Source organism: Chionomys nivalis, chromosome 7 (assembly GCF_950005125.1).
Source record: "Chionomys nivalis chromosome 7, mChiNiv1.1, whole genome shotgun sequence".
NCBI lineage: Eukaryota > Metazoa > Chordata > Mammalia > Rodentia > Cricetidae > Chionomys > Chionomys nivalis.
This window is the reverse complement of record NC_080092.1, coordinates 32,941,188-32,962,931: the sequence shown is the minus strand read 5'-3', so window position 1 is coordinate 32,962,931 and position 21,744 is coordinate 32,941,188. Positions and strand designations below refer to the sequence as shown.

General features: G+C 49.4%; 2 protein-coding genes across 4 annotated transcripts in view; one reads left to right on the top strand and one right to left on the bottom strand.

The window, feature by feature from the left end:
• Znf454 (zinc finger protein 454) overlaps window positions 1-4,020 on the top strand; it is a 43,829-nt gene extending 39,809 nt beyond the window's left edge. For all 3 annotated transcript variants that reach the window (XM_057776942.1, XM_057776943.1, XM_057776941.1), the window contains one exon: window positions 6-4,020. In XM_057776942.1, the coding sequence (XP_057632925.1) occupies window positions 6-2,299 (2,294 nt within the window). In that variant the 3' untranslated portion in view covers window positions 2,300-4,020. The remainder of the gene's footprint in view (window positions 1-5) is intronic.
• A 5,347-nt stretch (window positions 4,021-9,367) lies between these two features.
• Grm6 (glutamate metabotropic receptor 6) lies at window positions 9,368-21,153 on the bottom strand. Its single transcript, XM_057776944.1, has 10 exons — window positions 20,668-21,153; window positions 18,339-18,555; window positions 17,649-17,784; window positions 15,939-16,093; window positions 15,163-15,303; window positions 14,861-15,061; window positions 13,671-13,816; window positions 12,958-13,581; window positions 10,514-10,825; window positions 9,368-9,565 (listed from the first exon to the last, which is right to left on the bottom strand). The coding sequence occupies exons 1-10, from the start codon at window positions 21,151-21,153 to the stop codon at window positions 9,368-9,370; spliced, it is 2,616 nt and encodes an 871-aa protein (XP_057632927.1).
• Window positions 21,154-21,744: the final 591 nt, after the last annotated feature.

The following is a 21,744-nucleotide window of genomic DNA, read 5'->3' as shown; positions in this document are numbered from 1 at the left end:
TTCAGAGGGGATCACAATGACCACGAGTAAGAACTTTCTCAGGGCGGATACCCCTAAAGAAGAATCGGACCCATGGATAAGGGAGGGGAGGGTCAGCAGAAGGAATCACTGGGAAAGTGCCGACCTGCTAGACTGGAAATACCAGGATGGTCAGGAGGTCAGGTTGCAGCAAGTGGTCCTCACCCAGCAGGACACTCCATCAAAGCTTTGTGGGCAGAAAGTCCCAGCATCTGAGAAGGGCTGCACAGGGAACTCACTACCCGTCCGAAGTCAGAGATCTCAAGCAAACAAAAAAGTGTTTGAATGCAGTGAGTGTGGAAAAGCCTTCTCTAAGAGTTCCACCTTTAAGACACACCAGAAAATTCACACTGAAAAACTCAGCACAAGTCAGGAAACGCCTATTAAAGAAAAATGCTACGAATGTAGAGAATGTGGGAAAGCCTTTCACCAGAGTACACACCTCATCCATCACCAAAGAGTTCACACTGGTGAGAAACCGTATGAATGTAAGGACTGTGGCAAGGCCTTCTCGGTGAGCTCTTCGCTTACCTACCACCAGAAAATCCATACTGGAGAGAAGCCTTTCCAGTGTGGCGTTTGTGACAAAGCCTTTGTTTGCAGAGTGCATCTCACCAAACACCAGAACATCCACAGTGGGGACAAACTCTATAAATGTAATGAGTGCAGGAAAGCCTTCAATCAGAGCACAAGTTTTCTTCAGCACCAGAGAACACACACCAGAGAGAAACCCTTTGAATGCAATGAATGTGGAAAGGCCTTCAGGGTGAACTGTTCCCTCACGGAACACCAGAGAATTCACACGGGGGAGAAACCATATAGGTGTAGTGAGTGTGGCAAAGCGTTCAGGGATAACTCATCCTTTGCGCGACATCGGAAAATTCACACTGGAGAGAAACCTCACCAATGTGGCGTGTGTGAGAAAACCTTCAGGAACCAGTCGGCCCTCGTGCAGCATCAGTGGATTCACATGGGGGAAAAGCCTTACGCGTGTCACATCTGCAAGAAAGCCTTCAGTGACCACTCAACCCTTACCCAGCATAAGAGGATCCATACACGAGAAAAGCCATACACGTGTAAAATCTGTGGGAAAGCGTTTATTCGAAGCACACACCTCACCCAGCATCAGCGGATTCACACAGGGGAAAAGCCTTACGCGTGTCACATCTGCAAGAAAGCCTTCAGTGACCACTCGACCCTTACCCAACATAAGAGGATCCATACACGAGAAAAGCCACACATGTGTAAAACCTGTGGGAAAGCGTTTATTCGAAGCACACACCTCACCCAGCATCAGCGGATTCACACAGGGGAAAAGCCTTACGCGTGTCACATCTGCAAGAAAGCCTTCAGTGACCACTCGACCCTTACCCAGCATAAGAGGATCCATACACGAGAAAAGCCACACATGTGTAAAACATGTGGGAAAGCGTTTATTCGAAGCACACACCTCACCCAGCATCAGCGGATTCACACAGGGGAAAAGCCTTACGCGTGTCACATCTGTAAGAAAGCCTTCAGTGACCACTCGACCCTTACCCAGCATAAGAGGATCCATACACGAAAAAAGCCACACATGTGTAAAACCTGTGGGAAAGCATTTATTCGAAGCACACACCTCACCCAGCATCAGCGGATTCACACGGGGGAAAAGCCTTACGCTTGTCACATCTGCAAGAAAGCCTTCAGTGACCACTCGACCCTTACCCAACATAAGAGGATCCATACACGAGAAAAGCCATACATGTGTAAAACCTGTGGGAAAGCGTTTATTCGAAGCACACACCTCACCCAGCATCAGCGGATTCACACGGGAGAAAAGCCTTACGCTTGTCACATCTGCGAGAAAGCCTTCAGTGACCACTCGACCCTTACCCAACATAAGAGGATCCATACACGAGAAAAGCCATACACGTGTAAAACCTGTGGGAAAGCGTTTATTCGAAGCACACACCTCACCCAGCATCAGCGGATTCACACGGGGGAAAAGCCTTACGCGTGTCACATCTGCAAGAAAGCCTTCAGTGACCACTCGACCCTTATCCAGCATAAGAGGATCCATACACGAGAAAAGCCACACATGTGTAAAACCTGTGGGAAAGCGTTTATTCGAAACACACACCTCACCCAGCATCAGCGGATTCACACGGGAGAGAAACCCTATAAATGTAGCACATGTGGGAAAGCCTTCAACCAGACTGCGAACCTCATCCAGCATCAGAGCATCATCTTGGCGAAAAATGATACGAATGCAGCTCATGTGGGAATGCTGTGGGGATGACGACATTCACTACTGAATATAAGAGAATACGTAAAGAATCGCAATGGAGTCTTTTAATAGGATTGTTGTATTTACTGGGAGCCAAGTTCCATGGTGCCATGGGTTTTGAGAATGTTATGGATGGCAAACATACCTCTCTTTTTAGTACTGCCTCAGTTGGAAAGTGGTATTTTTTTATTGGCCTGAATTACCAAGTACTAGAACCAAACTTCATTAAAAGTATAAATGTCAGTTTATCAAGTTCACGATTTGTTAAGATAATTATAAAATTATAAAAATTAAGATTGAGAAGCAAATGAACAAAAATGTATGAAAATGGTCCATACGCATTTTGTTCTAGATGTTCTTCTATAAGAAAGTTGTCATTTGTCTCCCCTCATCCACATCCGTGATGCCTAGTTTAGAGATGTTTCCATCAGTCACCCACGCATGAGTGGAGTTATTTAAATCATGCTTCTCATGAGTCTGCTTCTGTTTCAGCCACCTTTGGGCGAGTCTCCTGGGCCCACCTGCTCACTTGCTCCTTATCCGTGTTCTTCCAGGAAAGTTCATTTGAATCGTGTGACCCTCTTCTGACTTAGTTCCAACTATTATTACCATGTTCCATGTTATCACCACCATGGACCTCATTCATAACGCAGATCTGAGTTGCGAATTGGCAGTGTCCATTATACTAGATTTTGCACCCAAATTCAGCTTCCAGAACTCAAGGTCTCTTTCTGGAAGCAGAGAGTCATCAAAGGTATGGTACAAGACCTCAGCTAACTATGATGCTGGTAATACCTAAACAAGGACTTTTACCCTCTGGCCGTTCCAAGCCATTGTGAAGTTTTACTGTCCACAGGAGTCAGGGGCTTGATCGATTTCAGTGGGACAGTCCCTACCATCTAGCTGTGGTTGATATTCCTGGCCACTCCCACTCTGACTCTCTCCATAACAGCCGACATGAGACAGGACCTCTAAGGCCAGTTTTCAGATGCTCTGGCCCATTACTTGTTCCCCGTTAGTTCTTTGTACCTGGCTGCATTCGAGTGTATCTGCCTCTCTCATATTATTGGTCTTTGTCGAGCTTTTAGCTGGGTTTCCGAAGGTATCAATTCTATGTTCTATGAAAGCAACATGCCTCTAATTTCTGCTTATATGTTTGGAAGGTCATTTCTTCTCCTCTCTTGGGGCATCTTACCACTTAAGACTCCATTGTTCTGACAGTGTTGAACAATATGTCAAGCAGTTCCATGGGTCCTGAGATGAACAATAACACCATTGACATTCTCTGGTCAGGGCCAGACCCAGGCCTAAAGGTTGTGACTGGCTAATCCTACAGGCAGGTCTTTCGCCACCATTAATCCCTCGATATTGTTTTCAGAGATCACAATCACAACCATGCATCTTTCTGTATGCAGGCCCTGGGGACACACTTTCACACCACAACAAGTGTTGGGGACCAAAGAGACCCCCGAGCCAAAAGAGTTGGTCAATCTCCCCCCACACCCTTTTCCACAAGAGCAGCCTGCTGCTGAAAGCATAGTCAGCTGAGCTGCAAGTTCTCGGAACATTTAACCACAAGATGTTCCAAAAGATATGATAAGAACAAAAATAAGAGAAAAACAACTACTTCCTCTTTGACCTGGGGCACAGTAGATCTCCTTCCCCTCTTACCCTTACTCCCGCCCTACCAAAACAGCCCTATAAAAGCAAAACCCCCGCTTGCAATAAACGGAACCTTGACGCATCTCAGACTGACTCTGTCTTTCTTTACGCGCTTGGTTCCCTTTCCCTCTCCACCCCATTGTTCCTAGGCGATACCTCCTCGAGACCCATAAATTACTGGACCTGCGGGACGGGTCAAACAAGGGATCTGTACCACTACAAGGTGGTGTGTACTCCACAGTGAAGAGGGAGGAGCCAATAAACTCATTCCAGGAGGGAAGTTCCAGGTTCCTGGTTTGTGGAAGTGTCATCTATGAAGCTGGGTACTCTTGTTCCCTAAACTCCGCCCTCAGTTAAAAAAGAGGAAATTCTATATTGTGTCAGACTCTAGGTTGTTACATAGACCTAGAAGCTTCGGGCACCTCAAAACCTAAGTTCAGTTTTCAGCAATGTGGGCAGGCTTCTAATGTTAAGTGGCTGAAATCACATGTCCTCCATTGTGCATCTAAAGGGGCATTTCAGGAGGTTATGTGGCACTCACAAGGGTGTGTACCCACACAGCCATCTGCAGTCTCACGTGACTGGACCTGCAGACTGTGTATCAACCTGCAGCTGTGTTTCCTGGTAGTGATACCTGCTTACACCACTCCATATGACCTGGGTCCTGACTCACACAAACCCTCCCTCACCTTTACCATGAGTCTCTGAGAGTTTGCAAGTTCCTTTTTGTCTTGTATTGGTTTGTTTTGAGACAAAGGTCTCTGTAAGCCAGGCCTGTCCAAAACTCACTAAGTCCAAGGCGACCTCAAATTTATGGCAATCCTCCTGCCTCAGGCTCCCAAGTGTCCCGCTTGAGAGTCACATTTCTCATTTTGCCGTTCTTTCTTTTTGCTGATAACAAAGTTGCCACCTCCAAATGGGCAAGTACTGCACATGTGTCAGGGTGACTGTCCCCTTTATCATAGTGACAGCCTAGGAGAGTGACTGCAGTCTCCTTTTCTCTGAGCTCATTTTCCTCAGGTGTCGCTCGTGAAATTATACTCATTTACTCCTCCCTTTCTGGAAAACAAAAAGGCAGTAAATAGCCTGATAAATATACCTGGGCCAACTTGAATGTCTTGTAGTGGTACTTGACTGGGCAGTGACTTTGGGTGTTCTACCAGATGGTTGGCTGTGTGTCGTCATGCCTTGACTAGGAGAGCCATTGCCTGGTCACTCTTCCGTTCTTTTCTAATCTGAAGTAGCATGAACTATCTACATGGCTGATGGGATACCCCAACATCACCTTTGAACTCTAGTGTGCATTTTCAGGAACCTTGAGATAACTGTGTTCTCAAGCCAAGAGTGTTGGTGCAGGTCTTTAATCCCAGTGCTCAGGAGGTAGAGGCAGGCAGATCTCTGAGTTTAAGGGCTATAGAGAGAGACCCTGTCTCAAAAAGTTTCTCCCATGTGCTCTCTTCTGATCTCCTTAGTTTTAGATAAGACATCAGGCTATTGAGAAAGACTTTTCCCCCACCCCCTGCTAGTCAGGTTGATTTCAAGGCAGTTGCTAGGAAGAACAATTTCTTGCGTCTCTAGACTCATAGTCTTACTGATTGGCCACTTACATACCCTAAACATGGCAGAAGGACCAGTGCTCGGGACTTTTCAGGTTTACAGTTTGAAGCTGTCCCTGGCACGTCCTCTGCAGCTTTCTTCATACATCCCATTCACCCTCTGAGCTCCACACAGTGCAGAGGGGACTCCCAACACTCATGATACTGTCTCCCGGTAGCCTGTCTGCCTGTGGCAGAGGACATACTGAATTTGCTTGCAACGTCAGTCTCCTCAGTTCCTATCTGGACCATGGTGAGTTAAAGAGGCACCCCCCTTCAGAGTTTTCCTTCATCCTGCTGAGCTTTCCAGCGGGAAGACACATCAGAAGTGGCAGTGTCATAGAGCTCACGGGAGGCTTGAGTGCTGTTCCGTCCAAAGTTGCTTCGTGTCTGTGGACTCCCACAAACATCCACTGAAGCTTCCTGCTCTTTGGAGGGAAATCTCTTTTGTCAGGACTTCCTCAACTCCCCAATTTTATTCTTGGGTCCCTTCCCCCTGTTTACCTAAGATTGCCTGGCCCTGGCAACCTGAAGTTGCATGTCTCAACCTGTCACCTCCTTCCGTATCCACTGACTGCTTTCAAGACGCCCTCTGGTGGCTGGAGGTTAGCTCAGACGATGCAGGCACTTGCTGCTCTTCCGGAGGGCTGGAGTTAGGTTCCCAGCAGCAGTTTCCCATGGCTCACAGCTGCCTGTAACTCCAGCTCCAGGGGACCTGATGCCTCCCAAGAGACTGCAGTGTTGTTAACTGTGAGAAATGAGTTATTTTGGCAAAGGTCACCCATCTAGTAAGTGGTAGAATGGCCCTAATCTCATGTTTTCTCTGTTTGCCATTTATGTGTATGGGTGTTTTGTTTGCATGTTTATGTGTGTATCTTGCACTTGCCTGGTACCTGTGGAAGCCAGGAGAGGGAGTTGGATCCTCCGATGAAGTTACTTCATTGCGAAAGTACTAATGAAAACAATCAGGATTTCATTTCTGTCCATCTAACACTCAAAGCAGCCCCCACCTCTAAGCCCCAAGAGATGAAAACTATTTAGGAAAATTTTTACATTTAGAAATAAAAGCATTCAGAGTAATAAAGAGTATTTAATTTTTGCTGTTGATTTTCTTTGTTTCTTGGAATAGGGGTCTTGTGTAGTCCAGGTTGGCCTTGAACCAACTATGTAGCTGAAGCTGACTTTGAACTCCGATTCACCTGCCTCTAGCATGTGCCACCATGCCAAGCAGTTATAGGTGTTTCTGAGGATCATTCATTCTAATAGACGATGGAAGAAATTTATATACGACTGAACATTTTATTACATTTTAGAAGAAATTTTGCAAACTGATAACCAAAGAAGCAACAGAAAACTGAAGTCAAACTTCTGGGGAGTGTTGTGTTTGTTAACTAGGATTCACTCAATAAAGTGAAAAAGCAATGTGTGTAATCGATTATTGGGGTAAGTTCCCAAGAAGCAAGCTTGTCATACATGTGACAAAACCAGAATATGTGTGACAAAAATTTCACACAGTTGAGAAGGTATAAGCCTATTATTAATATAAAAAATCTCTTACGTGCAAGTCTCAGCCAGTTCCCTGGGAAGAGAGGTTATGAACAAGTGAAAGAAGCTGATCGAGTGGCAACCTTTCTCTGATTTGAGCAGCTCGTGCTGGGTGGAAAAACTAATCATAATAAAGCTGGACTAGGCCTCTGATCCAGAACTCCACTTCTGCTGGACCCTACAAGATATAGCAGGAGGATTAACTCAAGGGCAGGGGATATGATAAAGTCTTCAGATATAGTCTAGCTTTTATTCCACAGTGGGGGAAAAACATACTTGCATAATCTCCTGTAAGATTCACAAATGTGAAGAAAAAAAATCACAAAACTTTATTGGGGAGTTCAGTTTGATGGACCTGATATCTGGTCATTCAAAACTATGAAGGAAACTCTTGGGGAGTTTCCAGTCCCCCGGTGAGCTCAAAAAAGAAGAAAGAAAGAAAGAACCAAGGGGAGGAATTTCAGATGAGAAGCCTCTTGTTTATGTCACGACTTGGGTACAGTGAAGGATTCAGAAAGGACAGAAACCTCATGGCTGTATTAAATGTGACAAGTTCTGCCACTCTACACAAAGTCAGTCATGAGATGGAGAAAACCAATGACCAAATGCACATGAGAGCCCTGGGAGGAAGGTGGAACTCATTGCGTATTAAGGACTTCCCACCAGAGGGCAAGGACCGGAAATGGGGTCTCTGGTGGGAGGCCAGGATTCTAGTCAGTAACCTCAGCTGGTGAGGAACCCGTGAAGTGCAGTCAGTGGAAAACACTAGAACTCATTCTAACTCAAAGCCTGGGGGAAACCACATGAATGTCAAAAGAAAAAAATGGTGGAGAAGCTTTCAACTAGAAGTCAGAACTCACCACAGAGAAACAAAAATCAGTCGGTACAGGACAATCTTTATTCAGACCGTGGCTCGCTGAGTCCAGAAGAGATCAGTCAAATGGGCAAGGTGTTCTCAAGAGGACACATTTCACAGGGACAAGGCTCTCTCAGGAGGACACATTTTGCACTCTAGGGACTCAAACAGGACAGGAGCTTTGGTAGGAGCCTCAGAGTTCAGCAGGAAATGCAATACCACACTTTGAATTGTGGGAAAACTGGGAACACATGAGGTGAGGAAGGGGAATCTATACAGCAGAAATATTCTAAAGAAAAGCCTTGTTGGTGTCTTCGGAAAGCTAAAGTATTGCACCTCAAGGTCAAAACCCACTACCTTGGAGCATTGAAGTGCAGCTCACTTTCAAAACTTAAATACCTTAAATACTGGAGAATTCACAATGAGTTAAAACAGCTAACTCAACACATTTTAAAAACGGGGAACAAAATTCCCTAACTAAACACCAGCTCTGTAAAAGAAAGATAAGTAATAAATGAAAGTCCATGCATGGTGTTTGAACAGCTTCCTCCATATGCTTCCGTCCACCTCTCAGAGGCACAATCCAAGAACATATGCAGGAGAGCCTTTACAGCCATCCTTATCATTTAATTAAGCCGGACATGGTTACACATACTTTCGATCCCAATACTTGGGAGACGGAGGCAGATGGACCTCTGTGAGTTCGAGGCCAGCCTGTTCTACAGAGTGAGCTTCAGGACAGCCAGGGCTAACATAATAATCCTCACCACAGAAACAAGACTGTTCCTGGACCCCCACCCAACAAAGCCCAGCTGTTCTTCATTCTCTCACACTAACGTGTTAGCATTTCTTCAGGTTGGAGCAATTTACTGGAACATACACAGCGAAGAAACGCTGTCAAATTTCGTAGATGACCCTGTGGAAAGAGAGAAAAGAAAACAACCTCACAGAAGCCTTCCCTGATCTCTCTATGCTGTAGGCCCACCCCGGCACCCAGGACTCTCACAGGCTCTGATCTGTGTCAAGAAAATGAATGCAGACCCCCAAGTTTCCTTTTGTGGTTGTTGTACCCTGGCCAGCCCCAAGGTGATGCTGTTGGATCAAGATAAATCTCAACCCAACCTGACAAGTCCTGGCTTCACCATGGTCTTTGAATGCCTGACTAGAAGGCATTAGTTTAGTTTTTGTCTAAGGTAGAAACCTGGAAGCGAGTATTGTGGGTAAGAAAGACCGAAGGATGAGGTTGGTATGCCCAGGAAAGCGGAAGTCCAACATGGTTCAAGGTCTAGCTCTTTCTGAAGGCACTCCCAGCCGTGCTGGGCGTGGTCTTCACACATTTCCAGCCTTTGCAGCTTCCACTGTGAAGCCAGGAGAAGCAAAGAAAGGGCAGGGAGCAACCTGTGGCACCCACACTCCATCCTGCTACTGGGCATCCTCTGTGTTCTCGCTCTTGGGCGGGGCCGCTATCGTGGACGTCGTCTTGAGGCTGCGCTTCCGCTTCTGCACATTCTGCTCTGGATGGAGCAGGATGACGTAGGTTTTGGGCACGTAGAGCATGCCAAGGGACACCGACGCGCTCAGGCTCAGGGACACGGTCAGTGTGGTCGTTTGGATATAGATCTAGGCACGGAGGAGGGAACAAGACGGAGCTTAGCCCTGTTTTCTCTCTCGATCCCACCGCCTGTAGACTGGAGGTGAGTCTGTCAGAAGTCTGTCAGGTGAACGGGAACGGAAACAATGGAGAGGTTAGCAGGAGAAAGTCAGGCACAGTGTGGATCTGGTGTAGGCAGGAAGACAGGTGGAGTGACACAGACTGAGTGGGCTATTAAGGAAGAGAGAGTCGACTTGAGAGGTGGCTCAGTGGTACACGCATTTGGGGTCCGTCAAGCCTGTAAATCCAAGTTGGATAGAAGAGAAGTGATTCTCGAAAAGTTGTCCTACAATCTACGCAATTTGTACTGTGGTACATGTGCATGTGCTCATACAACACGCACACACACACAGAGAGAGAAAATAAACATTTTAAAATTCCCTTTAAAAAAGGAAGAGGGACTGAGAGATAGCTTAGTGGTTTAGGAAGACATGCTGCTCTTGTGGATTACATGGGTTCAGTTCAACACTAGGCAGCCTACAATCACCCATAACCCATAACCCAAGTTCTAGGGGACTCTATATCCTTTTTTGTCCTCCAAGGGTGCCTGCATGTATATGCTATACATATAAACAAGCAGGCATACGCAAGAAAAAAAAATTTTCGAATTCCAAAAAAAAAAAAAAAAAAAAGAAGAGGGTGGCACTTGGGCGAAGGCTCCCGCTCCTAAAGAGGCAGAATTTATTAATGAGAAAATGAATGAACATGTTTTCAATATAGAAATGAGGGAATAGACAGGAGTGCAGGAAGAGAGGAATGAATGGACAGGCTCAGGGCTATAAGAGAGACGATGAGGGCATCCCACCAACAATCGTTCTAATAAGGCATCAGGATGGGTGGTCCGGCTCCTGGACAGTAGAGCCCTTCAGTAGGGGGTGGAGGGTGGGCAGGAAAAGCCTGCTGGGGGACTCAGTTACCTTCTCAGCTGACTGGGCAGTGCCAAAGAAGATGGGAACGAAAGCCAGCCAGATAATACAGGTGGTGTACATGGTAAAACCGATGGGTTTGGCTTCATTGAAGGTCTCAGGCACACCTCGGGCCTTGATGGCATACACTGTACACGTGACCATGAGCAGGAGACTGTAGCCCAGGCATCCAATGAGGGACAGATCAGACATGTCACACTTGAGCACACCTCTGGCCTGTTCCGGGTCCACCGTCCTCTGCTCCTCATAGTCAATCACGCTGTGTGGAGGTTGGGCCCCCAACCATGCTATTACTCCTACTACCTGTGGGAACCAACACAGTGTCAGGGACATACTGTCTTCTAGTGAGGAGTCCATTGCAGCCCTTCACCTGGGTCTCTGGCAGGTCAGATTTCTTATGATGTCCATGGCCTACTGAGTTGGATGCTCCGTCTTGAAAGACTAACCGTGAAAAAGGATCGCCCAGGGGTGTGTTCCTACCAGATGGTGTGTATGGAAAGGACAGTTGTGCTCGAGGCACGTGTGGACCACGTCGGGGCGGAGTGGGGAAGCAGCAACCTGACCACCCCACACTGGGCTTTAACCGCATGCCATACCCCTGAGCACCTTCAACGCTCTCCAACCTCCTCCTCAGTATCTCCATATGCAGACTAGAAACCCACAAAAATCTGTCATGAGGACATGATGCCTTCTCAGAGGAACCAGTGCCACCAATGAGAACCAGTCCCCAAAGGGATGTTTGTCCTCACACCTACGCTGCTCTGTAGGTGTGAAGGTACCATCTTGCACACAACGAGCAACATGGCAAAGCTGGTTTCCAGGGACCCCGTCCTTTCCTCTCCAAAGAGAGAACTGTGGACAGAATGCCATGAGCTTGTGGGTGAATGTGCACCGAAGCACAACGTGGTCCCATCATAGGCCAGAGGCTAATGCCCGAGCCTTAACCAGGGAAAGTGGAGTTTCAGCTGCTTCCACTGTCAACAGACAGATCCTGACCCGAAGGAAACTGAGGGATGAGCACCAATATGTCTGCATAAAAGTGAGATCCTGAGCCGGGCGGTGGTGGCGCACGTCTTTAATCCCAGCACTCGGGAGGCAGAGGCAGGCAGATCTCTGTGAGTTCGAGACCAGCCTGGTCTACAAGAGCTAGTTCCAGGACAGGCTCCAAAACCACAGAGAAACCCTGTCTCGAAACCCCCCCCCCAAAAAAAAAGTGAGATCCTGAAGGGGGTGACCCATGAGTCACTTCAGGTTGTTCACTATATAAGAGTGTCAGATGAAAGGTACGTGGGGTTGAAATCTAGCAAGCTATCCAGTGCCATGCCCTCTGAGGAAGGGGTCTTCAACTGAAGAGTTGCCTCCATCAGGCTGGCCTGTCTGCATGTCTGTGGGGGACGTTTTCTTGACTGTTGAATGATGTAGGAGGGGCTAGCTTACTGTGAGCGGTACCATCCCTAGGCAGGTGTGCTTGGTCTCTATAAAAAAGGTAGCTTAACATGAGCCCAGGAGCCAACCAGTAAGGAGTATTCCTCCGTGGTTCCTGCCTTGACTTCGCTCAATGATGGACTATGACTTGGAAGTATTAGATGGGAAAACCTCTTTCCTCACCAAGTTACTTTCAGTCATCGTGTTTCTCACAGCAACAGAAGAATGCTGCACTCTACAGCAACTGTGGCCTCTGGGACACATTCTTGCCCTATTTTCATGTGTGAGTCAAGCTGTGGGAGACCTCATTTAACTTCAGCAGATAACAACATGGCTGAACAGTTGGATGCTCCATTTCCTCTACAGATTTAGCAATGGAAATGGCTGTTTAAAAGTGAGTTGTGCTCAATTTTGAAGAAAAACAGGGTACAGTGTTCTACTGGTTGCTTGGACAGAGTCTCACTGTCTCATCTGGGCTGGCCTCAAACTCACAGAAATCCTCCTGCTTCTGCCTTCCAAGTGCAGGGATTAAGGGTGTGGACCACCACACTTGGTCTGTCCTTCTGATTTTTAAACACAGGGCCCCAAGTGGAATAAGTTGACTCTATGAAGCCCACTTCTTTGAAGGCTTTTTTTTTTTTAAGAGTCTCACAATGTAGACCAGGCTGACCTAGAACTCTCTATGTATATAGCACAGAGAGCTCTGTCTCCTGAGTACATAGTTAAAGATGTGTGCTGCCACACCTGGCCTGAAAATTGCTGTGGACATGAGAATGGTTTTGAACTTCTGATCCTCTCACTTTTACCTCCTGAGTACTAGGATGACAGATGTGTGTCACCATGCTGAGTTTATGCTGTGCTGGGGAATCAAACCCAGGACTTGTGCATGCTAAGAAAGCCCTCTACCAATTGAATTGTACCCTTAGTCTCTTATTCTCTGAGTTCCAAGGTGGAGGAACTTAGGCATCCCTCATGCACTCACCACGTTACTGAGAAATCTGGGGACCCACCTGCAGAGAGGTGAGGCAGAAGGTGATGACCAGCTGTGATGTAGGGCTGATGAAGGGTGGCGGCGTGACGGAACGTTTCCCTTGCTCAAAGATGCGGTAGATGCGGTTGGTCTTGGTGAGCAGGGCCGAGTAGCTGAGGGTAGTGCCCAAGCCGAGCAGGAGTCTTCGGGCAGCGCAGACAGCCGCACAAGGCTCAGCGACCATAAGGAAAGTGATGGCATAGATCAGGAAGATGCCAGTGAGCAGCACATAGCTAAGCTCGCGGCCGGAGGCGCGGACTATGGGAGTGTCATTGTGACGCATGAAAGTGACAATGATGGTGGTGGTGGCCATGATGCCCAGTACAGCCAGGAGAAGGGGCAGCACAGCCCATGGAGAAGACCAGGTCAGGCGGACCACAGGTGTGGGGCGGCAGCCAGTGTGGTTGGGTGTGGGCCTCATGTCCCCTGGACAGGCCTCACATGTGAACTCATCCAGCTGGAAGCGGTACCCATCGCAGGCTTCACAGTGCCAGCAGCAAGGGACACCCTTCACCATCTTTTTCCGTTCACCAGGCCCACAGGGGAGGCTGCATTGAGAAGGAGGCATCTCATGGGGGTCACCTGACCACTGCAGGGCTTCCATCTGGGACAGAGAGAACACAGGCTGCTGACCTCTGTCACCAGGAGTCAGAGCCCTTCACCCCCACCCAGAGATTAGTCCCTGCCACTTACATCCAGTCTAAGGGCCTCTGCCCATTGGCCCACAGCCTGATACCCGCCACTGCTGGCACTGCCATTGGTTGCCTGGTACTGGAAGATGTCATAGCGCCCGGGGGCATCTCCATTCTCATTGAACATCACTGGGGTTCCTGCGCTGCCTGCAGGGAGAGGCCAGTTGTCTCCAGTTGCTTTACCAGCCTCAAAGCCATCTTTTGGAAAGCCTCAAGGAACAGCCAGGATACAGGAAGAGCTTGACAGGCTCCTGGCAGGATGCTCAGCATCACTCATTAGCAGTGATGTAGCTTCAGACAAGGCGATGCTGCCTCCCAGCCACGAGGAGGACATGGGACAAAACATACCTCTCAGAGCTGGAAATGGCTCAGTGGGTAAGAGCCCTGCTGCTCACGCATGAGAACTTGAGTTCAGATCTTGGCACCCACTCCCAGTGCTCGGGGCAGAGGCAGGAGGATTGTTGGCTCTTGCTAGCCCCCAGCCTAGCTCAAAGGAGTAAGGTAGGGAAGAGCTAGAGCAGGACACCTGATGTTCCTCCACAGACAAGCACCCAAGTGTATACACACATATATGCAACTCTCGCCAAACCTAAACTGCAGGCCTCCCACATATCTGGTGGAGAGTGTACAATTTTATACAGGATAGTAGTTGAATATAACACAATTCCTGCAAGCCCCATGCGCATGGGGACTCCTTTGGGTCTGTTTAGATACATTCCCAGAGCCTGGACTTTACGCAGGTTCTGATGGTGCAGGGATATGTCAGACCCATGCCTTTTGTCGCAGGAGCTCAGAGCCTGACTGGGACAACATTTGGAAGCCTGTGACTCAGAGTAGGCTATGCATCCACAACAGGGAACTTGCTGGGGTCTGTACTGGACCCCAGGCTCACCACAGAGCCTGGGTCTTCTAAGCAGTGTGCAGTGGACAGGGAGTGCTATGTGACTTGTTGGGCTTGGTAGATGGGTCAAGCAGCAATTCCCCAACATTGAATTTTACCAATTGGCTCTGAAGATGAAGCCCCCAGAGGGTTAAAAAGCAGAGGCCTACACTTGCATCAACTCCCCAGGAATCAGTCCTAATGTCTTCTCTTCCATCCTGCCTCTTTTTCCACTCTGAATTGTCCCGGTTGCTGCAGATCAACCCATGGAAGCTGACTTCCCCACCCTGTGGGGCCAGGCACCCACTCACCATTGAAGCGGACTGCTCTAATGTAGTTCAGCAGTGTACGGCCATCCGTAGGCTCCATGGCTGGGCACAGACCTGTGTGGCCTGGGCAGAGTGCTTGGTGCATGCTGTGGAGTGCGTGGGCAATGGCGTACACAGCATCTATCACAAACTGCACCTTCCCCTCCTGCTCATAGGTGGAGTCTTGGCCGATGCGTTCCTCACCTGTCCTAGGAAGCCCAAAGGAAGTGTGCCTGGCCCCTAGACACCAAACCTGAACTCCCCATCCTCTCCCCGTCATCCTCACCATCCCGGGTAGTGCTCACCTGTGCATTTTCGGGTGGAATCGTCTGACTGACCCCCTGAGCTGGTTAGTTTGCAGTTAAAATTCTCTTCCCAGAACTCGGCAAACCAGATGTTTCTCCGGTTGTTCTCCAGGGAACGCGTCATGAAGTATTGGTCAAATCCTAAGAGAACACCATGGACTCGCTGTTCCACACCTGATACCCTCCCCCACTTCCAGACCTCTTCTGATAAAATGCCTTGATTGCTAACACTCTGCTCAGTCCAGTTTTTTCCACTTGGCATTTATTTAGCATTCTAGCTAAAGGAAAGGGTGCGAAGGTGAACACCCCACTAAAGCTGGAAGCCTGTAGGAGACGGCACTCCTCCTCTTCTGGGTTCCCGAAGCAGGTCATCAACGCTGTATTTTTGGTTCCGGGTTCAGAGATACAGACAAACATCTCATAAAGTGAACCTCACAGATGGAAAGGGAGCTGATGGGCAGACAAACTAGACCTGGCCTCATCACTTTGATCAGCGGGATAGTATATTCCACATCCTTGGTTTCTCTCTCTCCAACATTCTCATTTAAATTACCTTTGGTAAGACCCAAACTATATGCATGGTGTTTTAAAGCAACAGCAGAACACTAGGGGTTCTTGCCCCACCTCATAGGCCACATTCAAGCACTGCTTGCTGGGATATAACCATAGACTCTGAGTCACAGCATCTGGGACTCCGAGAAGAGAGTGGTTCCTCTTCTGAAATGAGCATCCCAAAGAGGAAACATTTGGGAGGATGAGTGGGGTGGGAGACTTACCATCGATGGAAGCCCTTTTGGGTAAGATGGTGATGGCCCCCACAGCCACCTCCTCTAGGTTCAAGATGGGGGAGATCTTGGATCCCCAGCTGTCTGAGCCAACCCAAAGGAAGTGACCAGTCAGGTTGGCCTGGCGTGTGGCCTCCAAGACCCTCCTAGTAAGAGCAGAGCTAGAAGTAAGGTCACAACCCAGGAACTTTCTCCAATTTGCTCTTGGCCACCTCCCATCCTGTATTCCTCCATCCTACTCCACATCGATCATCACATTCCTGTTTATCAGGGCTCTGCCCAATGTGTGTGTATGCATGTGCATGTGAGTATGTGTGTGCATGTATGAGTGTGAGTGCATGTATGGGTGGGTGTGTGCGCACGTGTGTGAGTGCATGTTCATGTGAGTGTGTGAGAGTGTGTGTGAGTGCGTGTGTGTATGTGTGTCAGATTGTATTGTGTGTACACGTGTACATGTGTGTGGTGGCCAGAGGTTAACTTTAGTGTCATTTTTCAGGTTCCCTAGACCTTATTTATCTATCTATTCATTTATTTGAGACAAGATATCTTTAGTGGCCTTGAGCTTGCTGATATGGGTAGGCTGACTAGCCAAGGAGCCCCAGGGATCCTCCTGCCTCTGCCTCCCCAGCCTGGAATTACAAACAGAGAGCCCCTGGGGATTGATCACGGGTCTCTGGGCTTGTGCAGCAGGCACTTGGCTGGCTGAGCCATCTGCCTGGCCTTCTCTCCACTCTAACCTACTCTGTACTAGTCCTCAGATGATGCTGTGGTTTGGCTTTGGTTTGAGTGTTTCTAGCTGGTGGAAGCTTGGACCTCAGTGTAAATACTGGGAGGTGATGTAACCTTTAAGAAGTGGGGCCTATAAACCAACCCTGACACTGAATGTCCTGAATCTCAGCACTTGGGAGGCCAGCTTGGTCTACATAGCAAGTTCAGGGATACATAGTGAGGCGCTATCTCAAATAAATAAAAAAGTAAGTAAGTAAGTAAGTAAATAAATAAATAAATAAATAAGAGGTGGGGCCTAGTGCAAGGCTATTGCATCCCCAAGGACATTGGTCATGTCCTCTGGAGGGCTGGGATAGTTCTGTGAAAGTGAGTAGTTATAAAAGACAGAGCCCAGCCCCTCTTCCTTCTGACATTCTGTCTTAACATTTGTCAAAATGCAAGGCAAACTGGACCCTCAGGGGAGCTGGTTTCATGCTACCTCCAAAACTGTCTGTTGAAAACATGTCTTTCTCTAATAAATCACCCAGACTTGGAGATTTTGTTAGAGTAAAGAACAATGGATTGATGCAAAGAGCTCATTTGGGGAAACTGAGCAGCCATTTCACCCACAAATGCCTCTACCAGTGTCAAGCCCAACTTTCTGGCCTGGGAAAGCACCTTAGCTGGCTTTGGACAATGTGTCAGGGTTTACTTGGAGTGTACCCTCGTGGTACATTTCCTGCTCTTGGGTCTGCCCACCAATTCCCTCTCCCACAGTGAACGATAGAAATAGCCATGTTTTCCTGTGTTTCCCAGGCTAGGCCTGTGACATCTCCAGCCAGTCAGGCTGGACTCATACCCTGAACACAAGATGGCAACAGGAAACGCTTGGGGAAAGGAGGGGAGCTGCTTATGGCTGGGAGTGCGGAAGGATAAGGTCTCACAAAAAGAGCCTCAAGAGAGCATGGTGACTGAGTGTGCCACCAGTCCCACCTGATGTCATCCTCGTTGGCAAAAATGATGATGCCCCGAGCGTTGGGTGTTTCCATGAGTCTCCGGATCACTTTGTGGAATTCTCCCGGCTTTGGCTCCCTGGGAATCTTTATTGATTGTGCAATGCAGACACCTCCTGGATGTCAGAATGTCAAAGTCAACTCTTGTCTCCACTACCCTTGCACATACCCACCTGGCTGCCATTTCTGTGACTGTGTAGGGTTTAACTGAGGAGTCTGGACACTGGAGAGCTTGCCTGGACCTGGACCCTACCTGGCAGACTGTAAGCATGACCTAAATCCCTTAAAGCTGTGGTTCTCAACCTGTGGGTCAGGAACCCTCCGGAGGGGTTTAACAGCCCTTTCGCAGGGGTCACCTAAGGCCATCAGAAAACACAGATATTTACATTATAATTCTTGATAGCAAAATTACAGTTTTGAAGTAGAAACGACAATAATTTTATAGTTGGGGTCACCGTAACATGAGGAACTATATTAAAGGTTCACAGCATTAGAAAGGTTTAGAACCGCAGCCTTACAGGGGCTTCACCTGCCTGGAGCACCATTCTGGGCTGCCATGGGACTATCCCGCCGCCACCCCACCCCAGTCTGTGTCCCTTCCAGTGGTTTCTGGTTCTCCCCTTCCTTAGCTGACTGTTCCCTGGGACCCCCATCCCAACTCCCAACTCACCGGCCTCTCGGGAAATCTGCACAAAGGCCTCAACGCCACTCTCGCCATAATTGCCTTCAGAGGCCAGTGTAGACACGTAGTTCCATCCCAGCGCCCGCACAATGTCCACCATGGCCTGAGCCTGGTAGGAGTCAGGGGGCACCACTCGGGAGAAGAAGTCATAGCGTGTGGAGTCACTGAGCTCTGGGGCTGTGGAGGCATAGCTGATCTGGGGTATCTGAAGCAGGAAGGACAGACAACTGGGCTGTGGATGGAGGCTCCGTAGATCAGCGTGGCAATGGGGACTCAGGACATGGGCCATAGACAAGTTGGGAATAGCTCTGGGAGACGGTAGGAACCTGAGTCTCAGATGAGGCCAGCTGGAGCGGCCACACATATAGGCTAGAAGTATGGGACGAGTGGAATGTCTACGAATGGATGTGATGACTGGAAGGTTGGAAGGGCTTAGAGCAGTGTCCCCAGTGACAGTTGCACAGGCTATCAGCCAAACAGGGACACTGGAGCTTAGGGAAAGGGTGCCCTGGGGGAAAGGGTGTTCTGTTGACCCTATTTCCCAGAGTGTGAGGCAGTCTTTTTCAGTAGCAGCCCCCTGCTAGGATCAGAGCAAAGCAGAGCTGGAGAGGAGGGTAGTGCCAGACTGGACAGTCTAGGGGAAAGGCTCGTGGGAAACTAGGTTTCATCTATGACCATCAGAGAGATTAGTAGGGATTATGGACTGAACCGTGTTTCAGGAAAGTGGGAGCTGGGCTGGAAAAGGATGGAGCACAGAACTGAGAAGACAGGGAAAGGAGGCTTAAAGCTTGGGGGGAAAGCAGATGTGACCCCAAATGAGATAAAGAGAGACCAGCGATCGGCACAAGGTCTGGCAGGGAGTCCCGGAAGGAGGGGCTGGGGCTGCTCTAGGGCCCTTTGAAGGAGAGTGGGGTGCAGTGCAGGAAAGGTGAGTGGGAAAAAGAGAAGCAAAGAAGGGGGGTGGGAGGAAGAGAAGGAGGGGCGAGGCTTAGCTGGAGAGTGTCAGGGAGACAGAAGATAAACAAGAAAATAAAAACCAGAGGAAAGAGAACAAAGAAAGGCCTACTGGTTGCAGCAGAACTGATGCCCTCTTCAGTGCAGTAAACCCCACCACGATCCCCAGGATGACTGCTGTAGAAAACCCCCCAAACTCTAATGCCAGAGCCCCCCTCCCTGCCCCTAATCCCTACACCTCAGCCTACAAAGAACACAGTGCCCCCCAGGGATGAAGATGCAGAATCTTGCAGATGAGCGATATAACAAGGCAAGGAAGCTTAGATAGTCTTTAAGAACCCCCTGCACCAGAACAGGTTAAAAGGCAGGCATTTTGGAAAGGAATTTAAATGATGATCCAAAGATTAAAAAAAGGAAAAGGAAAAGGAAAGAGCAGTGGCTTTACCCAGAATTCTCTACCCACTAGTGTAGCTCAGGGCAACTTCCGAGGGTTTTTGAAGAAGGACCTAATTCCCATGAAATCTCAATTTCTTTATCATCCAGGAGAGCTCCGGGATGGGAGCACCGTGAAGGGTTCTACAGGGTGTCAGCAGAACCCAAGAAAGAGGGCAACTGGGGACTGAGGTCCAATCTGCCCTTAGTCTGGTTCAGGCCTGTCGTGTCCTGCCAGTCCGGACCCTAAATTATTTCTCCAGGGCCAGAGGGGAGGCATGGGAATAATCGAGACAAATCACATGTGTTTATTGGGAGGGAGATTCTCAGTGATCCCTCATGAAGTCCTGAGTTCACATCCTGAAAATTCCTCTGCGTTTATTCTCCAAACAGCCTTATATACCAAACATAAACTGAGGGGGAAAATCATCAGCATTCTGTTTCCTAGGTAACCAGGCGAATGTCTCTGGCCTCTCCACACCTTTGACCACACCTTTCTATGCTCATTTTGTCTCGTCTCCCTACCTTCCTGCTCTGTCATATAGAGGCCTGAATTAGCATCTCTATCCCAGGCATCCTCCAAATTACAAAGAAGGAGCAGAACAACATTAGCATATCCTGACCCTTTGTTAGGGAGGTGACCACTTCCTGTGTGGCAGGTGCAAACTGTGGCCTGGAATTCTGGTCTCCATACCATGTAGAAATATGGGCCCAGAAGGCCACAGACTGATGGGAAAAGGAACACCTTTCACTGAAAGGTACCAGCTTAGGTCAGCCAGGCGGCAGGCCAAGCTGGGAAAGTTGATCTGCCCCAGTGGGCAGCAGCTTTTTAATCTGGATGAACTGGAGCACTCAAAACAGACTCTTCCAGAAGGAAATTAAGGCATCAGACACCTGGGAGGGAGCACGGGTGGCAGACGCGGTCTCTCACCGCAAACAGGCGCAGAACGTTGGCGACCATGATGGACACGGAGCTAGCCGAGGCGCCCACTACGGCCACCACGCGCTCTGGGGGTGCGGCGCGCAGCGGGGGGACGCCCCCGGGGCAGAGCACGCTGGCCTCGTTGCCATCACCGCGGCCTCGGATGAGCGCCTGCACGAAGCTCAGAGCCTGTTCCAGCGCGTAGGTGTCCCGGGAGCAGGTGTCGAGCAACCGCGCGCCCAGCCGCACGCCGGGCAGCAGTTCTGGGTCGGCATTGACGCGGTCAAGCGCGTAGAGCATCGCCTCCAGCCGGTGCACGCCCTGCTCCTTCTTTAGGGCCCCGCACGCGCGCCCTGCAGCTCCCCGCGCGTGCACCGGGAACAGACCGCCCAGCGTCAGGCCGCCCGCCAGGCGCACTGAGCCCGCACCGCGCGCTACTCTCGCCTGCGACAGCCACCAGGCCAGCAACAGCAGCAGCACCCGGAGCCGCACCATCTGCTCACGGGATGCGGGAACCGGAGATACCAGGACGTCCCGAGCGCTGGCCGACTCCGAATCTGGCCAGACGCAGGGAGGCTGGAAAAGTTGGTGACTCGGTGACTCGCGCTCAGGCAATTCCGCCGGTTCTCCCAGGCCTCCACTCGGCTGTTGTCAGCCTCCCTGAAATTGTCACCCAAGCCTCCCCGACCCCGACAGTCTTCGTGGCCGCGCCCGTCCAGTCCCCTCTCCCCACAGTTCAGGGCACCTCTTCCTCTAGACCCACCCCAACTCACTCTAGGATCCCTCCCCAGTGGTACTCACCTGAGCCAACCTCTGACCAGTAGGACCGGTCTCCAACTGCTATAAAACTAGGGCTTCAGCCTAGAGGATTTAAGGATTCTGGGGAGGGATGAGGGGGAGAGCAGAGATCCCCTCCAGAGCTTGCGAGTGGAGGAAGGGCTCTCTTTCCTCTCTCCCTCTCTGGCTCCCTGGGTCTGTTTCTCTCCTAGATTGTCTTTAGGTTGTGTCTGACCCAGATTGGTTATCTGAGCTTCAGGCTTCAAGCCTGAATCCTGGCAACACCAATAAGCTTGACCACTCATCCTC